Source organism: Pleurodeles waltl, chromosome 12 (genome assembly GCF_031143425.1).
Source record: "Pleurodeles waltl isolate 20211129_DDA chromosome 12, aPleWal1.hap1.20221129, whole genome shotgun sequence".
In the NCBI taxonomy this organism is placed as follows: domain Eukaryota; kingdom Metazoa; phylum Chordata; class Amphibia; order Caudata; family Salamandridae; genus Pleurodeles; species Pleurodeles waltl.
Window position 1 is genome coordinate 682,229,044 of NC_090451.1, and position 26,375 is coordinate 682,255,418.

The following is a 26,375-nucleotide window of genomic DNA, read 5'->3' on the forward strand; positions in this document are numbered from 1 at the left end:
ATATATATATATATATATAATGTATATGTCCAGCCCTGCTTCAATCCAGGGCTTGTAGGTCAAACATACTGTAGGCAGCACTACTAAAGCTGAAGCCAGCAATCCCAGGTATAGTGGCAGAAAAGCAAAGCTTTGTGCCCTTTCAGCAAATTCGAAATCAGCCCCTAAATCTTTCACTTTGATATTGCTTAGCACTAGATAAGTATGAGGTGTATCAGCTTATCTTTATCTTGTTCACTCCGCCTATAAGACAAACAAAATTACATGTGAATAATAGTATCACACATCCTGTCCCAGAGAGAAAATATTTAAGTGCACAATTATCCTATATATTACACTTTAGTATAGCTCAATAGTTTTATCTATCAGGAGTAAAGGTTATTGGAATGGACATTAACAATAATCAATGAATGCTAATCTTCTAGATGTATTGCTAGTTCTTCATTTCAGTTCAGACCAGCAGCTTCTAATGTGTCCAGTTCTAATCTATGTTGCGGTTCCATTCTTCAAAGTTGAAATTCTCCATCTCCTCCTCATACATCTCGGTGAACACAATCAGTCTTATAAAATCATAGTTCGTACGTATCTCCTTCATGAAAATATAAAAAGCGTCTTGCCATAGGACAAGACAAGTCTATGTCTCATATGCTTTCAAATGTTCGAAAATGCAGTTCTAAGCTTGAGGGATAGCAGTGACTATATATGTTTTAGAACAAGGACAATTCAAAACATACACTGCATACTTAGTTTTGCGAGTTAGAGTTTTATTAATCTGTTGTTTTGTTTTATTATACCAAGGGGTATAATATGTTTGGTTGAAATGCCTAGCTTGGAAGCTTTACACTTCCGACGTTTCTGAAAAACAATGGACATACTTATCTAGTCGTCTATGCTCTTTCTATCAAAATGACTAGAGGTAAGCTCATTCCCTCTGGGGGGGGTGATCTGCACTTCATGGGTTCTCACTCAGATTGGGCTTGATGTCCGGGGGGCAATTTTAAGAGATTGGAATGCCTGGGGAGGATGCTAGTGATTTCTTCATATTCCTTACTATAAGTAGTTTTACATGTGTAACATTTGTATCGCCCCTCTTCTTCCTTGTACCAAATAACTGCTGTTCTCTACTTTCAGTCAGTACTTTCTCTTTAGCTGATTTTAGAGATCTTTCCTTGTATTGTGTTTTCTTGTACCAACCTGTGCTTCTTCAAATGTTCAAATGTTTTATTGGTGCTACCGTCATGATGAACTCATATTAGCTCTCTATAAGGAATACTCCAGTCATAATGTAGACGGTATTGCCTACTGATTCCTTTCTAAGGAGTGAGGCAGTAATATCATTTTTGGTAGTTAACCTTACATCCAGGTACTCATTCATAGTGTTGCTGCTTTTACCATATAGGATTATACTGACTTTATTTTAATTAAGTGTTTTAATACATTTTCTAGATTGACACATAGTTCATTTCCTATTAAGAAAGAGATTGTCACTATGGCTAAGCTATAGTAGCACGTGTTGACTGTATTCTTTATTTTCCTGTCTCCAGACCACCTGTTCCTTTTACCAGCCCGTAACTAAGTTTGCATAACTGGGGGCATAGTAGGTGCCCAGAGCAGTTTACCTGTACCTGCCTGTACCGACAATTATCAACTGAAAAATTATTTTCTTCCAGACACAATTCTTAATAGTCAAAAGCATCTTAATATAATAGGGGGGAAAATACCCCAGGAGTCCAGAAAGTACATACAGACCCTTAAACCATCTTGATGTAGGTCATCCTGATGTTTTATAGTGGTGAACAGGTGCTGTACATTTAGTGTAATAAAATAATATTCTGTTTCTGCCTTTACAGCGTTGATTTTACAGAGAAAATCCTTAGTGTCTGTAATGATATGGTCTAAGAAAATAATCACGTTAGGTAGACGTGTGTTCTATCATACTAATTTGTACTGAGATTATAGGTCTGGCCAAAGGATAAAACATATTCTTATGCACTTTTGGTAATAGAAACAGTGTTGGCATAGTCATTACTTAGAAATATATAATCACAGCATTTCAATAATCCATTCAATTTCCGGCATGTTTTTTTCTCACTGTGTTATAATATGACATACTCATGTTCTCAAAGCAAACAACATCATTCAGTTGTCTTTCTGCCTCAGTCACATTTCTCTCCGGACCATAATACCATATTTCCCCCTTATCAGATGCTTTAATTACTATGGAATTGTCCTTTCGTAAAGACTCTGTCAGGTGTTCAGACATACATTTATTGTGATCAGGTTTCTGTCTATTGTTCTTTAAAGCTTTTTTTGTTTGATTTTTTTATTGAACTTTTGAAACTTACATCAATATTCACTGTTTATGATCTTATATAGTACAGATATTTTACGTGCATGGAATGATATTGAAAGAAATTGTTCTTTGCACAGATGCATCTTGTTTGTGGTCATATTATACACATATTTTCTATTGGTTAGTGCGTGGCTGAGTCACTACAAGCTATACGTTTCATTTGGTTATGCTGCTGCGTTTTAAAGACCGGTAGTATTGGATATGGGTAACAAGCAGGCCGTCTTATTCACTAGTATGGGGTGGAACCAGAAGGTGTAAGATAACAGGGGAGAAAGGGAGGGGGCGCGCATAACAGGAGGAGGAGTCAACAATTTTCAATACATTTGTAAATTCCATTACATTTACATACAATGGTATACAATTTTCATAGTAAAAAGGCATGTAGTCAATCAAGGTGATTACGGTTACTAGACATTTAGGCGTTGTGTGGGGTTCCTTCACCAGTCATTGCAATGCGTGCAGCGTCGTCATGCGTTGCCCCAGTGTGTTGTATGGAACTATGGTGTTCGGTCAGGATAGAGGCTCAGTGAGTTCAAATGGGGTATTTGCAAAGTCCCAGACTGTCTTTCTCACACAGTGTTATGCCCTCATCCCTTGCCCATTTAGAGATGGATCGGGTTTTGAGTGTCGGGCTCAGGGGACTTCCATCTGCAGGTGATGAGACGTTGTTCCACAAGAAACAACGAATCCCAAATCTAAGAATTGCGTAGTGGCTCTATTTTTTTGTCCCTGCGAAGGATTGTCCTTTAAACTTTAGCATATATTTAAAGAGCTGCAGTACCTGCCTGGTGAAAAGTATTGAAGTTATCAGGTGGCATTTGGGGAAGGAATTTTGCGGAAGGTTTAAAGGGCCCCTACTATGGTCCTCCAAAACCAATATTTGCTATTTCACCTTTAGGTGTAGCCTGATGTTCACACTCCACATCAGAAAGGCAAAAAAAGAGTCTTTCTCATGTCACTTTTGTTGCACTGTGGTCCTTTGGTCAACTAGTCATTTATTCTCATCACTGCCAAGGCACGCACGTGCGCGTGTGCATGCGTGTGTGTGTGAGACCATGTACTGTGGACCAATGACTGAATAGTTTGTAAATTGCACCCAGGATGCGAGGTGGCAACATAGGAAGATATTAAGGCCCATATTTATACTTTATTTGCGCCACATTAGCGTCATTTTATTTACGCAAAAGCGGCGCAAACTTACTAAATACAATTAATTTTTGTGTTTGTGACGCTTATGTGTCAAAAAATGACTCAAATGCGTGGCAAAAAAGTATAAATACGGCTTAAATGTGCCCATATCCTTTATGAAAAAAACACTTTGTTGCTGGTGGGACCCCGAAAGCCGTGCTAGAGGGGTCTGGCTTGCCTGTTACACTGCACAGGGTTGCTTACAGCTCCTAGTCCGGATTGACCTTTGACCCGGTGGTGTTCTCACAGACCCTAACTGTGCCTGACGCCCAAGAGCTGCCAGAAGCCAAACACAGCAACAGGTGCCACCCTTGGATGAGAGCGCGGAAAAACCATGAGGCAACTGGGCCTGTAGAGACATTTTAAGTGGTGGGGTTCCACGGTTACATGAAGGATTGCATCTATTTTGTGTAATTAATTCCACATAGAATATGCTTCCTATTTTGATTTTCTCTCCAATTTTGGAGGGCGTTTATTTTGTAACACTTGGCAGTGGCAGGTACACACCCCAGTGTTTACGTCGTGTCAGTGAATGAATGAATGAATGGATGGATGGATGGATGGATGGATGGATGGACTGGACTGTTTCCAGTCATGCGATATGCCTGATCCACTCCTCCAACTCCAGTGCTCTGAGAGCAGGCCCCTTAAACCCTCCTAAGAAGCCCATCTCGCTGGTCCTTGGGCACGCCTGACGTCTGACTTTGCAGGATATCACGTCATCTTTCAGAGCCTGTGCTTGGGCTCCCTGGAGCTAAGTGCATCTTGTGCATGGACCCACTGAGTTATCTCACCCCGTCTCTCGTCATTCTGGGGAGCCAGGGACACTCCCTCCTTCGCTTGTGCGAGGTGCAGGTGCACCCCCGTTGTTCAGTTACGAGGTGTGCTTCTTTCTCCGGGGAGAACCAGGCTTTGGACGTCACTGCCCCCCACAACGCGCTGCGTGTTCAGATATCACACGAGGCGCTATTTCTGCAGCGCTGTCTCTCGTCCCTTCTCCGGCAGTCTCCCTCCCCCTCACGGTCTCTTCTGCGCCTCTCCCTGTCTCGCCGGCGTATGTAGCGCCTCGCTCTCGCTCCACTCCTGCGTGTCTCTTTCTCCGCTTGTCTTCGCCGATCTCTCAAACTCTGTCCTCTCTCACCCCGTCGGTTTATGTTTTGCTCCATTCTGCCTTTTTTTCTCTTTTCCGCGCTCCTGTTTTTGGTTTCCTTCCCTCCTCCTTTCGTTGCCTTTTCCCTACTGGTTCCCTCTCCCTGCTGCTATCTTTGTGCCCTCTAATACCACTCTCCTCGCTTCTTTGCTTTCTCTCCCGTCTACTTTTTCTTTCCATTTTTAATCTCTCTGGACTCTTCTTCTCTCTGTCTGTCTCGGTTCCTCTGTGTCTCTCTCGTGCGCGTCTTTCTCTCTCCTGCCATTCTCGGCCTGTTCCCCCCTCTTCCCCATCTCTCCCCTTCTCCATCTTGGATTATTCCCTCTGCCTTTTCCTCAGTCTCTCTCCTTTACTGCCCTTTTTATTTCGAATCTTTCTCTCCTTTTCTGCCCCTTCTGTCTCACTCTTGACTTTTTTCTCCTCTTTGTTATCCCTCGCCTATCCGTTTTCACTCCACCTTCACTCTCAGGTCTCATTGTTATTCTGCCCCCTTTTTTCTCTCTCTCTTCTCTCTGCCCCCACTCCTTCACTCACTTCCTCGGGCTCTCTCTCCCTCGCCTGCTCCGGGATCCTGCCCTCCGCATCTTCCAGGCTCCCCCTTCCTCCCCCCCGGTTCCTCCTCTCAGGCTGAGAGCAGCCTCGCCCTCCCTCTCTCTATTCAACACTCCCCCGCCCCCTCCCGCTCCACACCTCCCCCCCAAACACACACACTCACTTCTCTCCCAAAGCAACTCCGAGGAGCGGAGACAGGCAAGCTCTCTCAGGGGCTCCCCGGCACCCACACTCTAGCCCGCCCTGGCACCTGGGGGGACCCTCGAGAGGAGAGACCAAGGGGCGCCAGCCGCAGCATCCTGAGGTCCCCCTGCAACCCCCCAAAAAAACACCGGACTCTCCCTTTACTCCTTGAACCCCCAAAACTTTCAGCGGCTCTGAACCCCATCCACAGACCCCCCCCCCAAGGTGCGGGGGCGCTGAAAACGTGTCAAGGTTAGTTTCTTTAAGAGAAGGCTCCAATCCCAGGACATGTAGAAGAGAGGGGGTACACCTCCCTCCCTGCTCGTACCCCCGCTCTACTTACCCGCCCCCCACACACACAGAAAGGCACCCGAGAAGGGCAGGGTGCAAACTTTTCTCGCCTTCCATGGGGGGCGCGGCGAGGATGGCCCAGGTCCCCGGTTTCTGGCATTTTTTCGGAAGGGGCTCGAAGGAGAGCGTCGCCCCGCAGGGCCACTGAAGGACCAGGCTCCAGCGCTCACTCTCCGAAGACACAGGCCATGCGGATGTTGAGAGTGGTTTCTCCGGTCGGCCGAGGCGCGGCGATGGCTCTGTGGCGGTCCTGGGGGAGGGTGTACCTGGCAGCCCTGGTCTGCTCCTGGCTGGAAATGTGCCTGGTCTCGGCGCTCAGCCTGGAGCCCATCTACTGGAACACGCAGAATAAAAAGTAAGTGACCCTTTCAGCCTCGCTCCTTATGTATTCCTTCATCTGGAAGTTTTGTAAAGCGCTGCAAAGCTCCTTGTGGTTGCTTCAACGCGCTATCAGACGGATGCACGCTAATGGATGCTATCCTGCGCTGAAGGACTTGGAAAGTGTGTTGTACATAGATTTGCTCAGTGCACTTTAGAAATTGACCGATGAAAATGCTGCACAAACGAATCGAAGTTCTTTAACAAAAAAAGACAGATCAACTGATGCACTGAAAATTAGATCAAACATGGATCTTAAACCTGACTCGGCTGAAATGTACTTTTCTTCCATAGAAGCTGACCAAAAGGCAATTCAATTTTTGCAAAGTCCTATTGAATCCAACTAAAGTGTTTGTAGATGTCGATCATTTTCTTCTGCATTTTGATCGATTTCTGTAGCAAACTGGTCTTTGTCTGCTGCACTTTGCACTGACCCTGGAACCTGATGGACAACTTCTGCAGCACATTCCTCTTGGTCTATGGTAAATTGGCAATTTCTACAGCGATTTGTTGTTGTCTGGAACACATTGCTCTAGAATAGATTGCCCGATTCCCAGAGTTGACTGCACATTTATAACTAGCAGGGTGCCCAGTTTCCATATCATGTTGACTGATTTCTAATACACTGGGTCCACAGCAGGTTGCTGTTATAGCAACTTGGTCAATTTCTAATTCACGCAAGTAGGTAGAAGATTGTTCGATTCCTATAGCAAGTTGATCAATTTCTAATTCACGCAAGTGGGTAGACGATTGTTCGATTCCTATAGCAGGTTGATCAATTTCTAATTCACGCAGATAGGTAGAAGATTGCATGATTGCTATAGCAAGTTGGTCAATTTCTAGTTCACATGGGTAGGTAGAAGATTGTTCGATTGCTTTTGCACAGTGGCCAGTTTCTATTACTCGTTGGTCTGTAGATTACTAGAGCATGTTGGTTAATTTCAAATGTACTGCAGCTGATAAAAGGTTCCTTGGTCAATTTCCAAAGTTAGTAAAGCCCTTGAATCCGCATAGTTGCTTCATAATGTCTATAGCACTTAAACCCTCAGGTAGCAGAGCGAATGATGCTTTCAGTGTGCGCTGTAGTCGTTCTGATGAACAAAGGCGGTAGATTTTGCAGCCACTGCACCTTACTGCATGTGAGAAGATGCACTTTGTTCTTACCTGTTGGTGAGGGCCCCACTGCCGTTGTCAAGAGTGCATCTGAAATATAGCAAAGTGCTAAGGAAATCACCCGACCAGCAAGAGAAATTGACCAGAGTGATCTACAAACACAGTAAAGAAGTTGAGGAATCTGCTACAGGAGGTGTACAAAGGGTTTCTGGAACTGCAAAAGATAAATCAAATATTGTAGGAATCAGCAAGTGCAAAGTAATTGACCAATATGGAATAGTGCTCATGAAATTGGCCGAAGTGCTAGATAAGTTGACAAGTGAGGTATAGAAATTGGTCAAAGTGGCATAGAAATCAACAAACATGCTGTAAGAATCAATGTGAACTGTTTTGCTTGCTGCAGGAATTAACCAACGTGCCACTGAAGTTGACTCAAGTGTTACACGTGCTATTGGAAAGCATCAAATCTACTGAAGTACTCCAGGAATCAGTGAAAGTGCTAATAAAGGTGTCTAGGGTGCTGCTGAAATGTACTGAAGCGAGATAGACCTCGAATAAACAAGCTTCTGTCCTCAGAACCATCCATTCAAATCTCTAAAGTGTCAGATATGAATTGCTGAACAGCAACAAACGTTTATAGGTTGAATTTGACTGAAGTATTTCTTGCTACAGGGGGCAAAAAGCAAGTGTTTTCCCATGAACAGATTATTAAGGGATTTGCACTTTTTCAGTGGCACTGGAAGCTGGTGAGATGGAGCCATGAAGGGTGACTGGCAGGTTCCAGAGTGTAGACATGGAAAAATAGGGGTCCCTGATTTATAAAGCAAGTGACCTAGAACATCACCAGAACACCTTTCTCTTCCAAAACAGTGTAGCGTGCTACCTGTCCAATGCGCCTTGGTGCCTCTACAGGGGTACGCAGCGCTTTATCAATGGAACTGCAATACAAAAAAGCTTCATATCTGCATCAAACGGGTGCTGAGGTAGGAAAGGGGGGCGTTTGGGGGTTCCGAGCTCCTCAGGTGTACATTAGTGCTTTGGGGGTAAGTGGCACTCCTTAGGCTTCTGAGGTGCCCGCATAGAAGACAATGCAGACAAGACTGACTTGTGCCTAGTATCTTTTCTGGAAGGCCAGCTGCTGCCTCCACAGAGGACAATGAGGCCCTCACAGGCTGCTGAAGTCCTGTTTCCGCCCTGCTTTGTGTCTTTGTGAGTTCCCATGACTCACGGGCCAGAAGGGTGGCACTGCTTTTAGGGGACGTTGCAGAGGGACAATCATTTAGGGAAAAACATTCCAGTCCTTGTAGTTTTGCTTTTCTTTATTATAAATTTAGGGCCAACTCTCCAGGATGCAAAGTAAAGAGAGAACTTGGTGATCTCCTCACAGCATGGCAGGGCTCACCTGAGATCTTTAGAACGAGGGAGCTGCTCACAGCCCACATGGGACATCTGGAGGACCCTGGACTGTATGCACTACTCACAGGGGGACTGTATGAGCTAATTACATGGGGACTGTATGAGCTAATTACATGGGACATCTGGAGGTCCCTGGACAGCATGAACTACTCACAGGGGGACTGTATGAGCTAATTACATGGGACATCTGCAGGTCCCTGGACAGCATGAACTACTCACAGGGGGACTGTATGAATTAATTACATGGGACATCCAGAGGTCCCTGGACTGTATGAGCTAATTACATGGGACATCCGGAGGTCCCTGGACTGCTTGAACTACTCACAGGGGGACTGTCTGAGCTAACTACATGGGACATCCGGAGGTCCCTGGACTGTATGAACTAATTACATGGGACAGCTGAATGTCTCTGGACTGTATGAAGTACTCTTGTGCGGCAGCTGGATGACTCTGGACTGTACGAAGTACTTATGTGGGACACTTGGATGTGTCTGGACTGTACAAAGTACTCATGTGGGACACCTGGATGTGTTTGGACTGTATGGAGTACTCATGTGAGACACCTAGATGTCTCTGGACTGTATGGGGTACTCATGTGGGACACCTGGATGTCTCTGGACTGTACGAAGTACTTATGTGGGACACCTGGATGTGTCTGGACTGTATGAAGTACTCATGTGAGACACCTGGATGTCTCTGGACTGTATGAAGTACTCATGTGTGACAGCTGGATGTCTCTGGACTGTATGAAGTACTCATGTGGGACACCTGGATGGCTCTGGACTGTACGAAGTACTCATGTGGGACACCTGGATGTGTCTGGACGGTATGAAGTACTCACGTGAGACACCTGGGTGGCTCTGGACTGTATGAAGTACTCATTTGGGACACCTGGATGGCTCTGGACTGTACGAAGTACTCATGTGGGACACCTAGATGTGTCTGGACTGTATGAAGTACTCACGTGGGACACCTGGATGGCTCTGGACTGTATGAAGTACTCATGTGGGACACCTGGATGGCTCTGGACTGTATGAAGTACTCACGTGGGACACCTGGATGGCTCTGGACTGTACGAAGTACTCATGTGGGACACCTAGATGTGTCTGGACTGTATGAAGTACTCATGTGAGACACCTGGGTGGCTCTGGACTGTACGAAGACCTCATGTGGGACACCTAGATGTGTCTGGACTGTAAGAAGTACTCATGTGAGACACCTGGATGTCTCTGGACTGTATGAAGTACTCATGTGTGACAGCTGGATGTCTCTGGACGGTATGAAGTACTCATGTGGGACACCTGGATGTGTCTGGACGGTATGAAGTATTCTTGTGTAACAGCTGGATGTCTCTGGACTGTATGAAGTACTTGTGTGACAGCTGGCAGTCACTGGGCTTCATTCACTGATGTGGAGCAGTTGGTGGTCTCTGTACTGCATACATTTCTGAAGCTAATTTTTAAGCAAATTGGTGGGACAGCTGGGGATGTGTGGACTGAGTGAGCTACTTATGGGATTACTAGAGAGCCCTAGAGTGGATGATCTAATCAAATACTTTACAGGGAACATTGGGATCTGCTAGGTGCCCACCTCCTTCCAGGTCTCTTCTGTCCTGGTGTTTCGGGTGACATCCTGGTGCATTCTGGGTGTGGTAGTCTTATGTCGCTTCCGTTGAACCAGATAGACTGACACACCGGAAACCAGTGATGTGTAGGTGAAAAGTTCATGTCTGGAGACAGTGTCTGTGGTGACCTAGAGACAGGTGGTCCCTTCTAGCACCTGTGAACTGACTGAGCAACTGACCCTTTACACACGGCAACTGAACTTCTCCAGACTTAGTGAACTATTCACTCTAGATTAGAAAAATAACTTGAGATCCCTGGTCTGGGTCAGATGCTCAAATCTGAAGTGGTAGAGCCTGATATCTCTGGTCCGGGTGAGATACACCTGACATGGAGAGCTTGAGATCTCTGGTTTGGGTGAGATACTCACACCTGACATGGAGAGCCTGAGGTCCCTGGTCTGGGTGAGATACACCTGATATGGAGAGCCTGAGATATCTGGTCTGGGTGAGATACACCTGATATGGAGAGCCTGAGATATCTGGTCTGGGTGAGATACTCACACCTGACATGGAGAGCCTGAGATATCTGGTCCGGGTGAGATACACCTGACATGGAGAGCCTGAGATCCCTGGTCTGGGTGAGATACTCAGACCTGACATGGAGAGCCTGAGGTCCCTGGTCCGGGTGAGATACACCTGACATGGAGAGCCTGAGGTCCCTGGTCTGGGTGAGATACTCACACCGGACATGGAGAGCCTGAGATCCCTGGTGTGGGTGAGATACTCAAATCTGAGGTGGATCCCGGTCTGTGTGAGACAATCCCGAGAGGTGGAGAGCTTGGGATCGCTGGTCTGAGGGAGATAATCTATCAGACCTGACATGGGTCAGATCGGGTGAATTACCCGCACCTCATACGGGACGGCTGACGAACATCCCTGAGCTTGACTCAGAAGAAGAGAGCCTTGGTCGTCAGAGCTATGGTGCAACAGCTTTAAAAATCAAATACAGAAGCCAGGCTGTGGGAAAACGCCCTCAAGCCTTAGTTTAAAGCAAGTAAGGCGCCTAGCGCCTCGAGGCCCTGCGTGTTTTTGGTATGCTGTTCTCAGTGTCCAATGACAAATCTGACGTACCTAAAAATTGCCATTTTATCAAAACGCGCTCGTCCGCCCTCTAAAGATGGTGTATTTTTCTGGTAAAAATGCAACTCCCCGGCATTCTCAACTAGAGAAAAAAAGCTTGAGAGAGCGAGGCAAAGACGGTTCTGTTTTTCAGAGAAGGCCCCCCAAATATAATGCTCTCAAAAACAGAGAAGCTCCACATGGGACTTTCTCTCCATCACACGGTGCACTTCACTTCGTCCTCTCTTTGTTTTACTGCAGGTCGTGAAACAAACACTTTTTAAATATATTGTGGTAGTTTCTAGTTTTTTTTTGCGTTTCCTCTCCACGAGGAAGGGAATTGTTACCAGAAGTGGAATATCTTTTATTTATTTAATTTTCTGCCAGTGGGGGGAGGGGCGGGCCTACAGACTGAATTGGTATTTGACTCTAAATGACTTGCAGGTAGGAATGTGCCCTAACAAGGGCTCACTTTTTTTTATTTTAGGGAGGGCTGGGGAACCATCTGTTAATAATCCAGAGAAAGCAAGCGAGTTCAGGCCCCGGTGCAATTTACTTTAAATGAGAAAATGTACCCTCCCCGCCCCCCACTTTTCCCTGCACAGTCGTTCTCAAACATTCATTTCCCCTGTCAGATCCCCCTCTTAAGGTTTTGCAGAAACAGAATATGACCCCCTCCTCTCTGCGCTCCCAGAAAAAGTGTCCTCGAGTTTTATAGTTTCCAACGCTGGAGATTTTCATTTTCTTCTGTTATTAAATTCTGTATTATCACCCTGCGGGCAAGAAAAGTGTGAAACAATATATCCGTTGACACAGTTTTTGCTACTTAACCCGATTTCCTGATTGGTCCCTCATTTTTGAAGTAAAGTGCCCTGATTGCATGGGCCAATAGAAATGGAAAGTGAAGGGTTGAACCGGCGACCTGCAGGGCACCAAAGAGATTAGGTAAATCCGCTGACTTGTTGTGACTGGGGGGGGGGTTATTAGTGTGCCTCATTTGTTCCCCACTTGAGTGTGTGACTAGTTTGACTACTTCCGTCTCCACTTAGCTAAAAAAGACGTCTTTCGCATTCTACCCTGCGTGGTTCTGTGACCTGAAGGAAGATGACGTCATTAGGGGTGCGAAGCAAACTGTACCGTGAACATGAGTGTCCAGAGGGGAGAAGGCCAAGCGCCCCCACCTGCTGACCCAGCATAGATAGAGGGGGTGACCCCCGGCCTGCACACAATGGTAGGTTTATACACCCCCGCGCCCTATTGTGTGCGTTGGTTCGCGCCATGTTTGGGTTGGGTGCGGGGTCCTCCAATCGCCGCGCGCCTGACGTCCCCTTAATAAGTAACCGAGGGGATTCTAGGTTTTGTTGCTGAAAACTATATTCTCTTTCGAAAGTAACCACGGTGGTAGTGAGGATGGGGTGAATGAGTAACTTTGCCTGCTGAGAAAATTCGCAATTCGAAACCAGGAGCCCAGGCCCCAACAATGCAGAGGCCCCCCCTCCCTGACACCTTTCACCCCCCGGCCACGCCCCTCAGCGCAAGGCCTTTTTTATCGGCCTGTGTGGGGTTGGGTGCAGGGTAATTATTGACTTTACCGCAGAGCGAGACGAAAGGGATCGCAAAAGTTTCTCCTGTTGGTGAGTGAATTAACAAAGCCGCATTTCACTTTGGTTGTTTGCACAGAAGCACAGTGTTCACAAACGTGTGCGTAAACATCGCCCCGCAGCCCACCCTGATTCTTTCACGACTTTTCTTATTTCTGTGTTTTTTTTCATCGGAAAGTCAGGCGAGAGAGGGCCGCTGAGAGTCGTGGTTCTTGGTCAGATTTGTGGGGTGTGCTAGGAACAAGACAATGTATTTTTAGGCCTCGCTGGCTCTCAGGTGGAAAGCAGGCGTTCTGTCCCTCACTGTGTCTGAAGTGCCCATAATTTAACGCCAAAGATTAAACCATTCTTTTGAGAGGTCCTCCCAGAATTTAACTCTCAAGCCCTGCTCCGCCAAGGCCTCCTCACTCTTTTTAGGTTTGTTGTGAGACCTATTGTTATTTTCAGTGGGCTTACAGCCCGCCTATTGCTTGCCATTGGTTGTCTTCAGTGTCACTCCCATTTGCTTGCCTCTGATTTGGTGCCTTGTGTGGGCTTTACTTCCGCTTAATGAGTTTGACTGTCCCCTGGCGCACGGATGCATTAACCACCCATCAATGCTGTATTTACAGTGCCACCCCTGTGTTGCTTAAACATACATCCCCACCTCCTATATCGCTTTCGCCCTCCACCCTTGTTGCTTCTTCACACCTCCCTTCCACACATTGCTTCCACACCCCAAACGCTTTAGAAGAAAAACGTGTGTTTTAAAGACTAAAAAAACGTTTTTTTAGTTATCAATCCAATCTGGTTGGTAACTAAAAAGAAAAATGCCGGCTCCATCATTTTCTCGGCGTGCACGTACACAATTATTAGTTATGCATGCTTTAGCCATGTGGCACTTCAGGGCAGCTGTGCAGCATAGCTAAAAACCATTGTTCCCCACAGTCGTGACCTATTGGCTTTGCTAGTGCTTTTTTGAGTCTTATCACAAAGCTATGTAGAGGGTGCTCTGAGAGGGTTATTTATTTTTGGGGCGCCCAGGGAAATCCACTAAAAGAAACTGGACCACCTCCCAAATAATTTTTTATGGGTGCCATGACGCAAAATTGCTGCCCCTGAAAGCCAACTAGCCGCTCCTTTTGGAGAAACTCCTAGTTGCCGAACTCCTGGGTATACTTAGCTAAAAACACAATATCTCAAGGCCTGCTAACTACTGTGGAGATTTCTTTTTGGTTTGTGAGAGGTCAGTGCATAGGGCCATTCCAAACAACTGATTCATTTGCCACCTGTGGGTGGGTGTAAAGGGTAAATGGGTTTTGTTAGACACCTGAAATGGATTACATTTTCGGCACAAACGGATTCACTTTTTCCAAATTTCATTGATAAACTGGTGCACACAAAGTGGTGCTTAGCCGTTTGTGTGGAGCTGAGAATTCAACCGTAAAAAAACAAAAATCAGGTCTTTTGTGAAGATTGTGGTATTAGAAACCTCAAAGTTTACAAAAAATGCAGAGTCTAAGAGATACTTTGGACATAAATGCAAAATGCTACTACTCCCAAGTGCCTAGAGCAGTGGTTCCCAACCTGTGATCCGGGGACCCCAGGGGGTCCGCAAAGCCTTCTCAGGGGGTCCGCGAGAGCCTAGAAAAGTAAAAAATATTAACAAATATTGACAAATTAGGTCTCCAGCCTCCAGTAATGACTCAGGCAGGGGTCCCTGGAATCCCATGATGATTCAGTGGGGGTCCCTGGGTTCCATTAATGTTAAAGTGGGGGTCCACAGAAATCAAAAGGTTGGGAACCTCTGGCCTAGAGCTTTACCTGGTATTGCTCTGTGTATTTTTATTCCTTCATGTTGAAGGGTCTTTGGTAGGCTGCAACGTTTTTGATAGGCCCTTTAGAGAAAACTTTCAGCAAAACACCGCCATTAATAGCAAAAAATTCAGATAATTTACAGAACTCTCATCTTCAGTTGTGATGCGCTGTGACCTGGCCCTGCCTTCGCTTGTGGTTGGATCTCAGCCCGCGGGGGGCTGCAAATGAAGACTTGAAATCACTGTAACTGCAGCCATTGTTGACAACCATCACAAATTTCCAACAATAACCCTTTTCCATTTTCCAAGGATGAGTCACACTCAAATTTCTCTTGTCACCCGCTAACAGTGGGAGGGCGGGCATGATAAAATGTCTCGATAGCTGAACTTTTATCCTCTTCTCTCTCTTTTTTTGTAGTGATGTCCTCATCCTAAGGCGTTTAACTTTATGTGACATTTGTGCACTAGACAAATTGTTCTCCCTGACCAGCAGCAGTATTTAGCTGCATGGTTATCAACATGTCATTGACAGGTTACCTTGCTTGGTGGGTGGCCTGCTTCAGACATGGTGTATTGCTGTGGTTTCCAACCTTTTGACTTCTGTGGACCCCCACTTTATGATTACTAATGCCCAGGGACCCCGACTGAATCTTTAGTGGAATTCGGGGACCCTGCACTGAGTCATTACTGAATGCTGGGGACCTAAATTGTTAATATTATTTAATTTTCTAAGCAGTCGCTGAACCCCTGAGGAGGCTTCGCGGACACCCAGGGGTCCCCGGACCACAGGTTGGGAACCAGCAGTGTATTGGCTTCACATGGCTTGAAGCAGGTCAGTCACACTGCAATGAAAAGTTTGGAAAAGACCGAAACTTGTCAGTCGTGGCTATTAAGTAGGTCAATATAAATCAGGACACCAGTCTATCATACCCAGCCAACTTCCTCTTTTAAACTTTCTTTAACTTTGTTTTTGTCAGTCTCCCCTTTTTACCTCCAGTATCAGGTGGACCTTTTGAAAGCGCTTGGCGTAAGAGGGCAAAGTGATTCTCCTGGACACGGTATTCACGATGGCTTTAGGGAGGAGATGCTCCATCTCCCAGACTTTCAGGCAGCTCATTATCGACTTCCTAAGCATGAAGGCGGCAGGCAGTGTGAGGGGCTTGGAGGACATGAATATGTTCTGAACCTCTTGTTGTGTATTGGGAGACAATGTGCGGAACTTTGGGACCACGTGACAGACAACGTGAGGAGATTGGCCTTCGTAGATGGAAAGTGTGAGTTATCGTGTTGCATATGGAAAGAGTGTATGAGGAGCTTAGACCCATGAGGAGAGCTTTTGTGTTGCTTGAGGCACTTTGACTGACAGCAAGAAGAGTTTGGAATAAATAGACCGTATAAAAAGTTTGGGGCAGGACATAATGTGAGGACTTTGATGCACATAGACCTGGTCTGAGGAGCTGGGGGCCCTCGGAGAGGCGGCGTTTGATGACTTGGTCCCACAGATAGACAATGGGAAGTGCTTGGGGACCATGGGAAGGCAGAGGGGGGCTTGGGGACCATGGGCAGACAGAGGGAAGCTTGGTGACCAGGGGCAGATAGGGGGAAGCTTGGTGACCAGGGGCAGACAGAGGGGGGGCCTGGAGACCATGGGCAGACAGAGGGGATCTTGGGGACCATGGGCATATAGGGGGAGCTTAGGGACCAGGGGCAGACAGAGGGGAGCTTGGTGACCAGGGGCAGGCAGGGGGATCTTGAGAGCCAGGGGCAGATAGAGGGGAGCTTGGGAACTATGGGCAGACAGAGGGGGTCCTGGGGACCATGGGCAGACAGAGGGGAGTTTGGGGACCATGGGCAGATGTGGGGGGGGGGGGCTTGGGAACCAGGGACAGGCAAAGGGGAGCTTGGGGACCAATGGGGAGCTCTTTGTACTAGTGCAGGCAGTGTCTGGGACTTAGGGCTCATAGTGTGAAGACTTTGAGGGTCCGGCTGTGTGAGTGAGTGTGTAGCGTCTGGGGCACAGTGTGAGAAGTCTTGTACACATGATCAGGCATGGGGCACAGAGAAAGGGAGTTTGAGGATATTTGATTCCATTAACATATACAGGAGGGGAGCTTGGACGAGGGGAAGACAGTGGGCAGCGTATGGTTGCCAGCAGTAAAAAGAGTTTCACCAATATGGAACGCATAACAGTTATAGCAGAAATACCTCTGGTACCCAGGTATTGTATGAAAACTGTCTCCCTGGTGTCACACGATTTATAACTAAATCAGTCAGGATTTGTAGAGCACGCTAATCGCCCGCAAGGGCATCCAAGATGTCCAGGAGCTACTCAAATACCAGATTAAATATATTTTGGAAATTCTGCCATTTTGCTCCAGATATCGGTGTATGGGTTCCTGAAATTAACAATTTTTTTTCTTAGCAATATCTTAGGAATCCGGCAATTTGAAAGCACTTGCTGAAAAGTTCCTTGCGTGTCCACCCTTCAGGAAGCCATTAAAATGCAAGATAGCTCTTGTGATTAATCTTTTTGGGAGAGAGCGAGATTGGAGTTTTGTCTAGTGGTAGTTTTGACTGAATATAAAGTAGCGCAGAGGGTTAATGTGCCTGCTGCAAGAACAGAACTATGTTTTATGTGAATGGCTGAGTGGATTAGTAAAGCCAGCCTTTACAGGTGCTTTAAAAGAAATGAAATGTATGTTAGAGGGGCCATGGAGCGATGAGGGGCACTTTTGCCGGGTGGTAGTGAGGGAATCAGAGGAGGTGGTCATGGGGTGGGAGGCACCAAAAGAAAATTGCTGCAGCGGGCACCACCAACGCTAAAGCCAGTCCTGATTTTGTAGACTGAGCTGGACAGAGGAGAGCTACTTGCAGGCAGCTGGATGGCTTGCAGTAGTTCACGAGCTACTCGTTGGAGACGGCTGGTCTAGTGTTGGTAATGCTAGTGATGCAGGACTAGTTAAAGAGAACTGTTCTCCCCTCTCCACTGGATGCCTCTTTAAATGGGCCCTGATACGAGCATGGGGGCCTCGTGGACACTCTCCAAGGATCGCCCAATGCATGGAGGACTTTAACCTACGGCACCTTGACACCCGCCCGCCTCACAGGCGCTACAGCTCAACACCTGGCGGCCAATGACATTTGCTGTAGGTGCACTCACTTCATGTACGGCATAAAGCGACTGCTTCTTCTCTCACCACTCTTTAGTGCCTTGACACGCCCAGCTGGCTTAAGCGCTATCTATTAAAAAAGAGAAATAACACCAGTAAACTCCCTCCTCCAGTCTGCTCACATATGCAAACCTTACAAAAGGTTGCGTTTGCGGGGGTAGGTGTCGTATATGCCTGTGCTGTCACGCATGACGCTCGTGCCATTAAGTAACTGCGTCACTAAAAGCATATCCTTCCCCCACAACTCTTTTCTGCCTCTCTGGAAGGATCAGCTTTTGTATCGTCCCAAAAAAGCACAGAACCTTGGCCTGCCTGCAGCAGACACAAATTACAACATACACCGGGCCCATCTGCATCGGTAGCTGTAAAAATATACATTTGTTTTTCAGAAGTATTTTTGAAGCTGCAGCCATGGTGGGTTTCTGCCAAGTAACCCAGGCGAATGATCTCTCCGCCTCTTAGTGCTTTATAACTCCCACCAGCACCCCAGGATGGCATCATTACACCACAATGCAGACTAGAGGTGTTCAGGAGACCACACCCACGCCACAGTTGCTGCATAAGCACTCACTATGTGCCTGGCTGCCTGTTAGATGTGGTGTAGGGCAGGATATCACTGTGGGGGCGGACAGTGCTTTATATATTTCAGAAACATCAGCATTTTGTTTGTGTCTGTCCTTAAAATGGGGCCTCTTCTGGGCTCACACAGGACAAGTCCGATGTACGCCACCTGGTATGTTTTTTCATATTGTATGTACTATTTTGTATTAATATTGTCTGAAATCCATAAATCACTAGATGAGTGTAACTCCGCGAATCCCAGGAAATAATTGATGTGCATTGTGCTGCGCTGTGAATTATGGGTAAGCCAAACAGAATGAAATCGCTTTTGGCAAAAAAAACTGAACCCATACCATATGTACTGGTTAAGGATAGTTACGCACACTTACCTGCTCAACCAGGTCTCTGCTCATGGTTACACTTAAAATGGCAGATAACTTGCACATTAAGTCCCCCTTTCAGTCATCAAGTGATTACATTTCTCACTCACCTTTTGTAGCTAAGCCACTTACTTAGATACTCACCCAGTCACCAAAACAGCTATTAAACCCACCAACCACCTGCTGACTCGCTCTCTGACTGACCCTCTCACAACAACTGTCCTTCCTCCTTCAGTTTCAAATATGTTGAAAGTGGGTGACATTTGGGTCTGTGAAATATGAGACTGGTGCTGGAAAGTATAGTTATAAATATTGCTTTGTGACGTCATACGTGAAGCCATTGATAATGGTATTTGTGATGTAATCTGTTGTTTTGACTAAAGTCATTCGAAGCCCAATATGCAACCACGCCATTGCCAAATCTAAAAATAAAATAAAAAAAAACAACATCTTTGGACCCAAAATGGACGGACTGAAACATTTTACCAGGCTTCGACCAGTTAGATTATGAGATGAAAAAAAAAGTGTCAACGGACAACAGATTCTGCATAATGTTTTCCTTTATTTTTGAAGACTTCTAAAACAGCATGAAAAATGTATGCCAGAGCAAACGAAAGGCATGCACCAGGCTTCTGATTTCATGTCACATTTGCTAGAGAGCTGTACTGTCCACAGTTTTTTAGGTTGAGAGCGGAAGCGCCCTGACGTGTTGTAATCTGTCTGTGGGCTTTTATCCACGCCCAGCAAACGCCCACCACTATCACTCGTTCGTGGGCTTGACTTTCAAAAATCCTATGTTATCATTGGAAAACACTTTATCTTTGTTCCTCCTTAGGCTGTTGTGTTACCGCCTTGCAGAGTGACTCTGTTACATCAATAATTGCATGATTGCTGATACGTTTGACTGCGTACAAACGTCTTTTTCCTTTTGTGTCTCTCCTTCGTGCTCACGCTCATTGCAGCTGTGGCGATTTGAATCGGCTCGCTTATGTCACTGTTTCACTTTTCATTTTCTATTTATGTGGCAAGAAAAGTCCAGTTAGGAATTTACAACGCTAATAGCTCTAACTCAAGCATACGTGAGACCCATTGCATTGCAAATGCTTGTTTGCTTGCTTGCTACCTACGAAATTACCTGTCGGCTTTGAAAATTATAGTCTTTTTAATCCCTTTATAACTCTCCCTTACACTACTCCCCCTGACCAATCAGCTTTGCTGGAACAAATTGAGGTGGAGAAGCCTTGTTTTAGAAAACATGTATACTGTGGTAAGCAATCTAAACATGTAGCGCTTCAAATGCTCTTTCTATTGAAAATAAGATTAAACTTTGACTGCATTGTTTTATTGCTCTAGCGTCCGTGACTGTAACCACATAGATCATTTTGTATTGAAATATTATTTCACCTTAACTTTAGAGAGCAGGGACTATGACTTTACACATCATATTTGACAAGGCTATGTGGGGTATTTTTTCTGTGGGGAGGGTGAACATACACTGATTGGATCAAATGTACACATTAGGCATGTTCAACGTATTGTAATATATACAGTTCTGAGGCAGCGGCCTTCTGAAAGGATAGTTTACTTCCTACCTGGCTGGAGGTTTCATCCCAACTGTTTGTAGTTTAATAAAGTTGTTTCACTTTATTTGTTTGTTTTACAGTGAAAACTGCTTCATATGAACTTTGGCAATTAGTTATTAGTTTCGCATGTAGCCCTCTGCTGTTTCAAAGTACTTTCCAGGATAATAATACTTAAAGGAAAGTGTAAATTCTGCACAGAAAAAAATCCTGGTAGAAGTAGTGTTTACAAAACAATAAATAAATTCAGTACGTTTTGAGAAGCAAGAGACAAGGCATGAATACTCTTGAGAAAGGAAGGGCAAAGATGGTACTGATAAAGTTTGAGACAATGTAGGGCCTCTGTTTTAAGATCATGCTCAGAACTGTGCAGACGTGCTGTATATGGCTGGTCCTGTGCCTTACGATAAAATGGTTTTAGAGAACAAGTCGGCTTTGCAGGAAGTTTCACTGGGTGTGCCTCTGGGCTAACCTATGCTTGAGATCTTTGTATTCAGAGGAATATTCCTTGCATATAAGAAAATTGATCAATGGGAGACCTCCCCATCTTAGAACTGAACCTCTTGAAACTAGTAATCCCAGAGGTTAACAGTTGGGCGCAACCTCAATACTTTTGGTTCATAAATAAATGGCTGCACAGGGTGTGTGTAGATGCTTGGGTTGCACGGCATTAAACCAGAACATGGAATTTTCAGAGCCAGACAATTCCCTGACATTGAATTCAACCCAACCACTGTCAATTCTCCAGGGTCCCTATTCAGGCTAATAACATTTCAAAGTGGCTGCTTCATTTTTTGGGAACATGGGGGAAAAATGTTCTGCTGCAGGAAATCAGCCAAAGGCGGTTATTGCGCTGAGAATGGGTGGTGAAAATTGAGGCTAATTAAAGAGTGAGGATATTTATTGCTAACGCTGGCAAAAAGGGATTTCTTTCTCTTCTTTGTGACTGCTCTGGGACCTGGTGTTGTGCGAAAGAAATTGTCAGAAATAGTAAGTGTTTCTGCTGGGGCTCCACAAGGGAGCATTTTGCGAAATGCAGCAAGCACGCCATCTCTCAATAAGAGTTTCCCCAGGGAAATAATGTGCAGATAAAAAGCAACAACGCTCGGGGACGGTTTACAAGGTTAAGTCAATGTAGCCGGATCATCAGTGGAGCGGGGACGGGGAGATGAAACTAGAAGTCTCCGTGGCTTTAGGGGCGCCTGGAGGGATATGTCTGCCTGTGAGGTCTGTGAAGCGGTCTGATGCCCTCAGAATACAGTTGTGTCTCTGAGGATGCTCTAGGAAAAACCTTTAGTGCTCTGAGGCATCACCGATCTTTCACTGGTGATGTTTTGCTTCTTAATGCCTATGACCTCTATAGCAGATCTGTAAACCGAGGGATAGCTCAGCTGTTTTGGATGTATTCCTGTAAGGTGTCTCTAACTATGTTGACGGCTTTTGCCCTTCCACCCAAAGTTTGCAATGTTATCTTGGCAGCCAGGCGTCCATCGACTAAAGCTGTATATGCCTGTCGTTGGAATAAATTTGTGGCATGGTGTACAAACAAATCTGTTGATCCCCTTTCAACCCCTGTATCCGAGGTTTTTCTGTTCATTCTTTCTTTAGGCCAGCAGGGCTCTCCTTTGGGAACCCTTAAAGGAAATTTATCTATACCCCACATGGCCTCATAACCAAAGTGGCACCCCTTGCAGTTTTTAATTGCTTGAACTCTGCCCAAGGGCATTGGAGCGCTGTACATGGGCACCAGTTACATTACTCAAGGTCAGATTCATATTTTGTGTTTGTAGGCACAGGGCAGTTAAGTGATTTGCCCAGGATCACACTACGCTGAGAGGACACCAGGACTTCAACGTGGTCCCCCAGTTACAAAGTCAGCAGCTCTAGCAGTAACGCTACACTGTCTTCTATCTAGCTTAGGCCTAAATCTGCGCTATATCTGTGTTTGGGGTAAATACCCTTCTAACCATTAGCAGCAGCTTATCTGTTCAAGCCAATGAGAACTGTGTAATCTGAGTTATAGCTCTGCTATGCAGTGTCTAAACGACATGTGTAACTGAGCAATAGCTCCGCTCTCTAAAGTCTTGAGTCTGTAACTTCAGTGCAAGATAATAAGGGATGGCCCTTTTATTTAAGGACCAAGACTATAAGCCTCTGTAAACCTTTGGGTCGCTCTCCTGTTTGATGTGTCTGCCTGCAATATCTGTGTATCCTGAGGGATAGCTCTGCTTCAGAGACCTGAGCGGTAAAGGTCTGTGTAAGCTCGGAAACAGTTATGTTGTTTGCACTCTGAGCTTGAGAGAACCTTGCAATCTAACGTAGAGTGTATACAGGGGGTGCAGCTGTTTAAGGCCTCCGCTTACCTAAACCGTGTACCTGAGGGATGGCACCGCTGCCTTACTGGCCTGACATTGTTACTGAGGTGCCACGCACATGTGTAAAACAAAAATCTTTGTTCCGTGGGTGGACTGGCAATGTAGAATGCTTTACACATGAGCTTCCAGACTGAGGCGCTATAGGAAAAGTATATTTTGTATTTAGACTCTTGATTTGTAATGTTAATACATTTTGTAAAAAGCGCTGTTATCCTCAGGCTTCCTGGCGCTAGATAGGTTAGGTATTCTGTACTGCCTCTTGACAAAACTAAGGTCCTCTTTAAGAGAAGTGCATTTTCACCTGGAGCAATACCTCTGGGCGGAAGTACGTCACCCACAATTACAAGTGTCTTGTCCTGCAACTTCTATGAGGGATAATGCTGGCCCAGAAGCACTAGACCTCTTCTCACTGGGGCTCTGTGAAGCGAGGTGCCACCCTTGCAGAAGTACAAGAGGGTATCACCCTGCGAATGCTTCACCCTTACAGGATAAAGCCTGCCCTGACCTCGCCCCTGGCCTTCCACTTGGGTAGGTACTGCTCCAACCTCCACCAGCCCTTTTCCTGACACTTCCCACCTGCACAGTACAGTTGGTGACAAGAGGATTCAGATATCTCCCTGCAGTCAGGGAAAATCACATGGTAAGCAACCCGCTACTTCCGGGTTCTTGTGGTATCCTGCTATCAGAAGAGCAAACTCATAATCTGTGGATTTTGGAGTGGGAATACTGGCCGCAATTGGGAAATCTGGCTTTGCCGTATCCCGTGCCAAAATCCATCAAACTCGTAATTATGGTTACCACCCGGACAGTTTTCTACCTGTAACACCGGAATTTCAATGTCTTGCATTTTACTGTCTTGGTCGGTACACAAATAAACAGAAGCACTTAAAGTTGGTATTTTTAGCACTTATCTGTGCAAACTTCATACAGCAAGTATAAATGGGAAGCACGTTTAACTGTGGTCTACAGCCGCGTTAATGATCCGTGATTAATAATTAAAGTGAACAAAGGCAGAAAAGTAATGTTACGAGTGAATTCATGCCACTTATTTACAGTCCAATTCAGTATCACATCCAGGCCTTTGCAGCCTCTCAAAACAAAATCAAATAGTCGGTATTTTCCTCTTGAAAATATGGCAACCCCACTCCTAATGAAGGCCAAGCACTATGCAAACAAACAGGTCTTTGACGCAAGGAGGGGTTCCTCGCTATGAAATGGGGTTATCTGCACACCCCGATACTTCCGTTTCCTCCGCAGGAGGCCCCGGCAGTACGGTGGCCTGTAGGAGTGCAGGCTGCCATTTTGTCTCGGGACAGCCAGGCAGGACTGCGGATGAGCAGGCAAGTGTCCCCCACGCACCTGCCTGACAGGTACGCACCCTACGCAAACACGACCCGCCAGAGGCGCGGGGTCACGTGCCTCCATCTCGAGGCCCACGGAGGCGGGCTCCGGATGACTGAGCTGAACAAATACACCTGAGCCCCGGAGGGACAACCAGACCTCAGCCAAGCCACAAAACGTCTTCCCACAGAGGGCGGCAAGGCCTCGGGGCCAAAGCTTTCACCACCCAGGGCTAGAGTCAAGGTGGAACTAGTGCGTCTGCGCCTGACCCTTCCGCAGGGAAACCCAGAGCACTGAGGTGAGAGTGTGAAAAACGCGCAGGTGTGTACTCAGGGAGGCGAAGTGCTGCTCTGAGAAAGACAGAGGTGGAAATGGGTCTGTACAAAAAATCACCAATGAGCAAAGCGTAAGCCAAGTGCGCATGTGCGCCAAAGAAGTATGGTCCACTAGGGAGATAGTGCAGTGGAGTGTGCACAGAGAGAGCAAGGGAGTTAGAAGTGAGGAGTGAGACTCAGACACTGAGACTAACCACAAAAGGGAGGAGTGGGGTGAGCATAGATAGAGCGAGGGAGGAAGAGTGCCAGAAGTGGAGAGGAAAGACCCTGGAGAGACTTCTCACTAGGAAGAGAGTGCTATGAGTGGAGAGGAATGATGCGCCCTATCACGATGAGGGATAGGGACTGCCAGATAGGGAGGAGTGCCAGAGAGAGTCACCACTTGGGAAAGAGTGGAAGGACAGAGTAATACTAAAGGAGACCCACTACTAGAGAGAGGGAGAGAGTGCCAGAAGTGGGGAGGTGTGCCCAGAAAGAGAGAGAGAAAGACTCAGCACAAATGAGAGAGTGGCCGAAGTTGGGAAGAGTACCCAGTGAGCAAGAGTCACCACTAGGGAGAGAGTGCCAGAATTGGCAGTTGTATAAATGCACTAAATTGAGTGGGAGGAGTATTGGGGTGGGGGGGTCTGCTGGCCTCTGATGTAAGTGTAGAAATATAGGATGTGCCTACGGACAGTCGCAGTAGGAAGAGAACTTTATAAATGTGTAAGTGTGCCAGGGAGGGGCTCTGGACAAGTGAGCTGGAGGAGACCCTGTCGACAAGTGTGCCGTAGGAGACCCTCTGGACAAGTGTGCCATAGGAGACCTGTGCTGGAGGAGGGTACCCTCTGCAAACGTGTACCATAGGAAACCCTCTGGACAAGTGCACTGTAGGAGACCCTCTAGACAAGTGCACCGTAGGAGACCCTCTGGACAGGTGTGCCAGAGGAAGCCCTCTGGACAAGTGCCCCATAGGAGACCCTCTGGAAAGTGTGCCAGAGGAGACCCTACGGAAAAGTCTGCCGGTAGAGACCCTCTGGACAAGTGTGCAGTAGGAGACCCTCTGGAAAAGTGCACCGTAGGAGACCCTCTAGACAAGTGTGCTGTATGAGACTTTCTGGACAAGTGCACCGTAGGAGATCCCCTGGGCGAGTTTGCCAGAGGAGACTCTCTGGACAAGTATGCCAGAGGAGACCTTCTGGACAAATTTGCCAGAGAAGACCCTCTGGACAAATTTGCCAAAGGAGACTCTCTGGGCAAGTGTGGAAGAGGAGACTCTGGGCAAGAGTGCAGTAGGAGACCCTCTGGAAAAGTGTGCAGTAGGAGACCCTCTGGAAAAGTGTGCAGAAGGAGACCCCCTGTACAAGTGTGCAATAGGAGACCCTCTAGAAAAGTGTGCCAGAGAAGACCCTCTGGACATGTGTGCCAGAGGAGAGCCTCTAGAAAAGTGCACCGTAGGAGACCCTCTGGACAAGTGCACCGTAAGGACTCTCTGGACAAGTGTGCCAGAGGAGACCCTCTGGACAAGTGCGCCGGAGGAGACCCCCTGGGAAAGTGTGCTGTAGGAGAACCGCTGGGCAAGTTTGCCATAGGAGTCTATCCAGGCAAGTGTGCAATAGGCGACCTTCTAGACAAGTGAGCCAGAGAAGACCCTAGGGACGTGTGTCGGAGGAGACCCTCTGGAAAAGAGTGCAGCAGGACACGCCCCCTGTACAAATGTGCAGTAGGAGACCCTCTAGACAAGTGTGCCAGAGGAGACTGGGCAAGTGTGCCAGAGCAGACCCCCCCCCTGAGAAACGTGTGCCAGAGGAAACCCTCTAGACAAGTGTGCCATGGTTGGGTGATTCCTTCTTACTTTTAATGAGTGCTTGTGTGGGTGGTGCCCCAGTA

General features: G+C 46.6%; 1 protein-coding gene across 2 annotated transcripts in view; it reads left to right on the plus strand.

Moving 5' to 3' along the window:
• Positions 1–5,376: 5,376 nt before the first annotated feature.
• Positions 5,377–26,375, plus strand: part of EFNB3 (ephrin B3) — a 210,196-nt gene continuing 189,197 nt past the window's right edge. Inside the window, exon 1 of one of the 2 annotated variants that reach the window (XM_069218673.1) lies at positions 5,377–6,132. In XM_069218673.1, coding sequence (XP_069074774.1) covers positions 5,966–6,132 — 167 coding nt within the window. In that variant the 5' untranslated portion in view covers positions 5,377–5,965. The remainder of the gene's footprint in view (positions 6,133–26,375) is intronic. The other variant, XM_069218674.1, reaches the window with a different exon arrangement.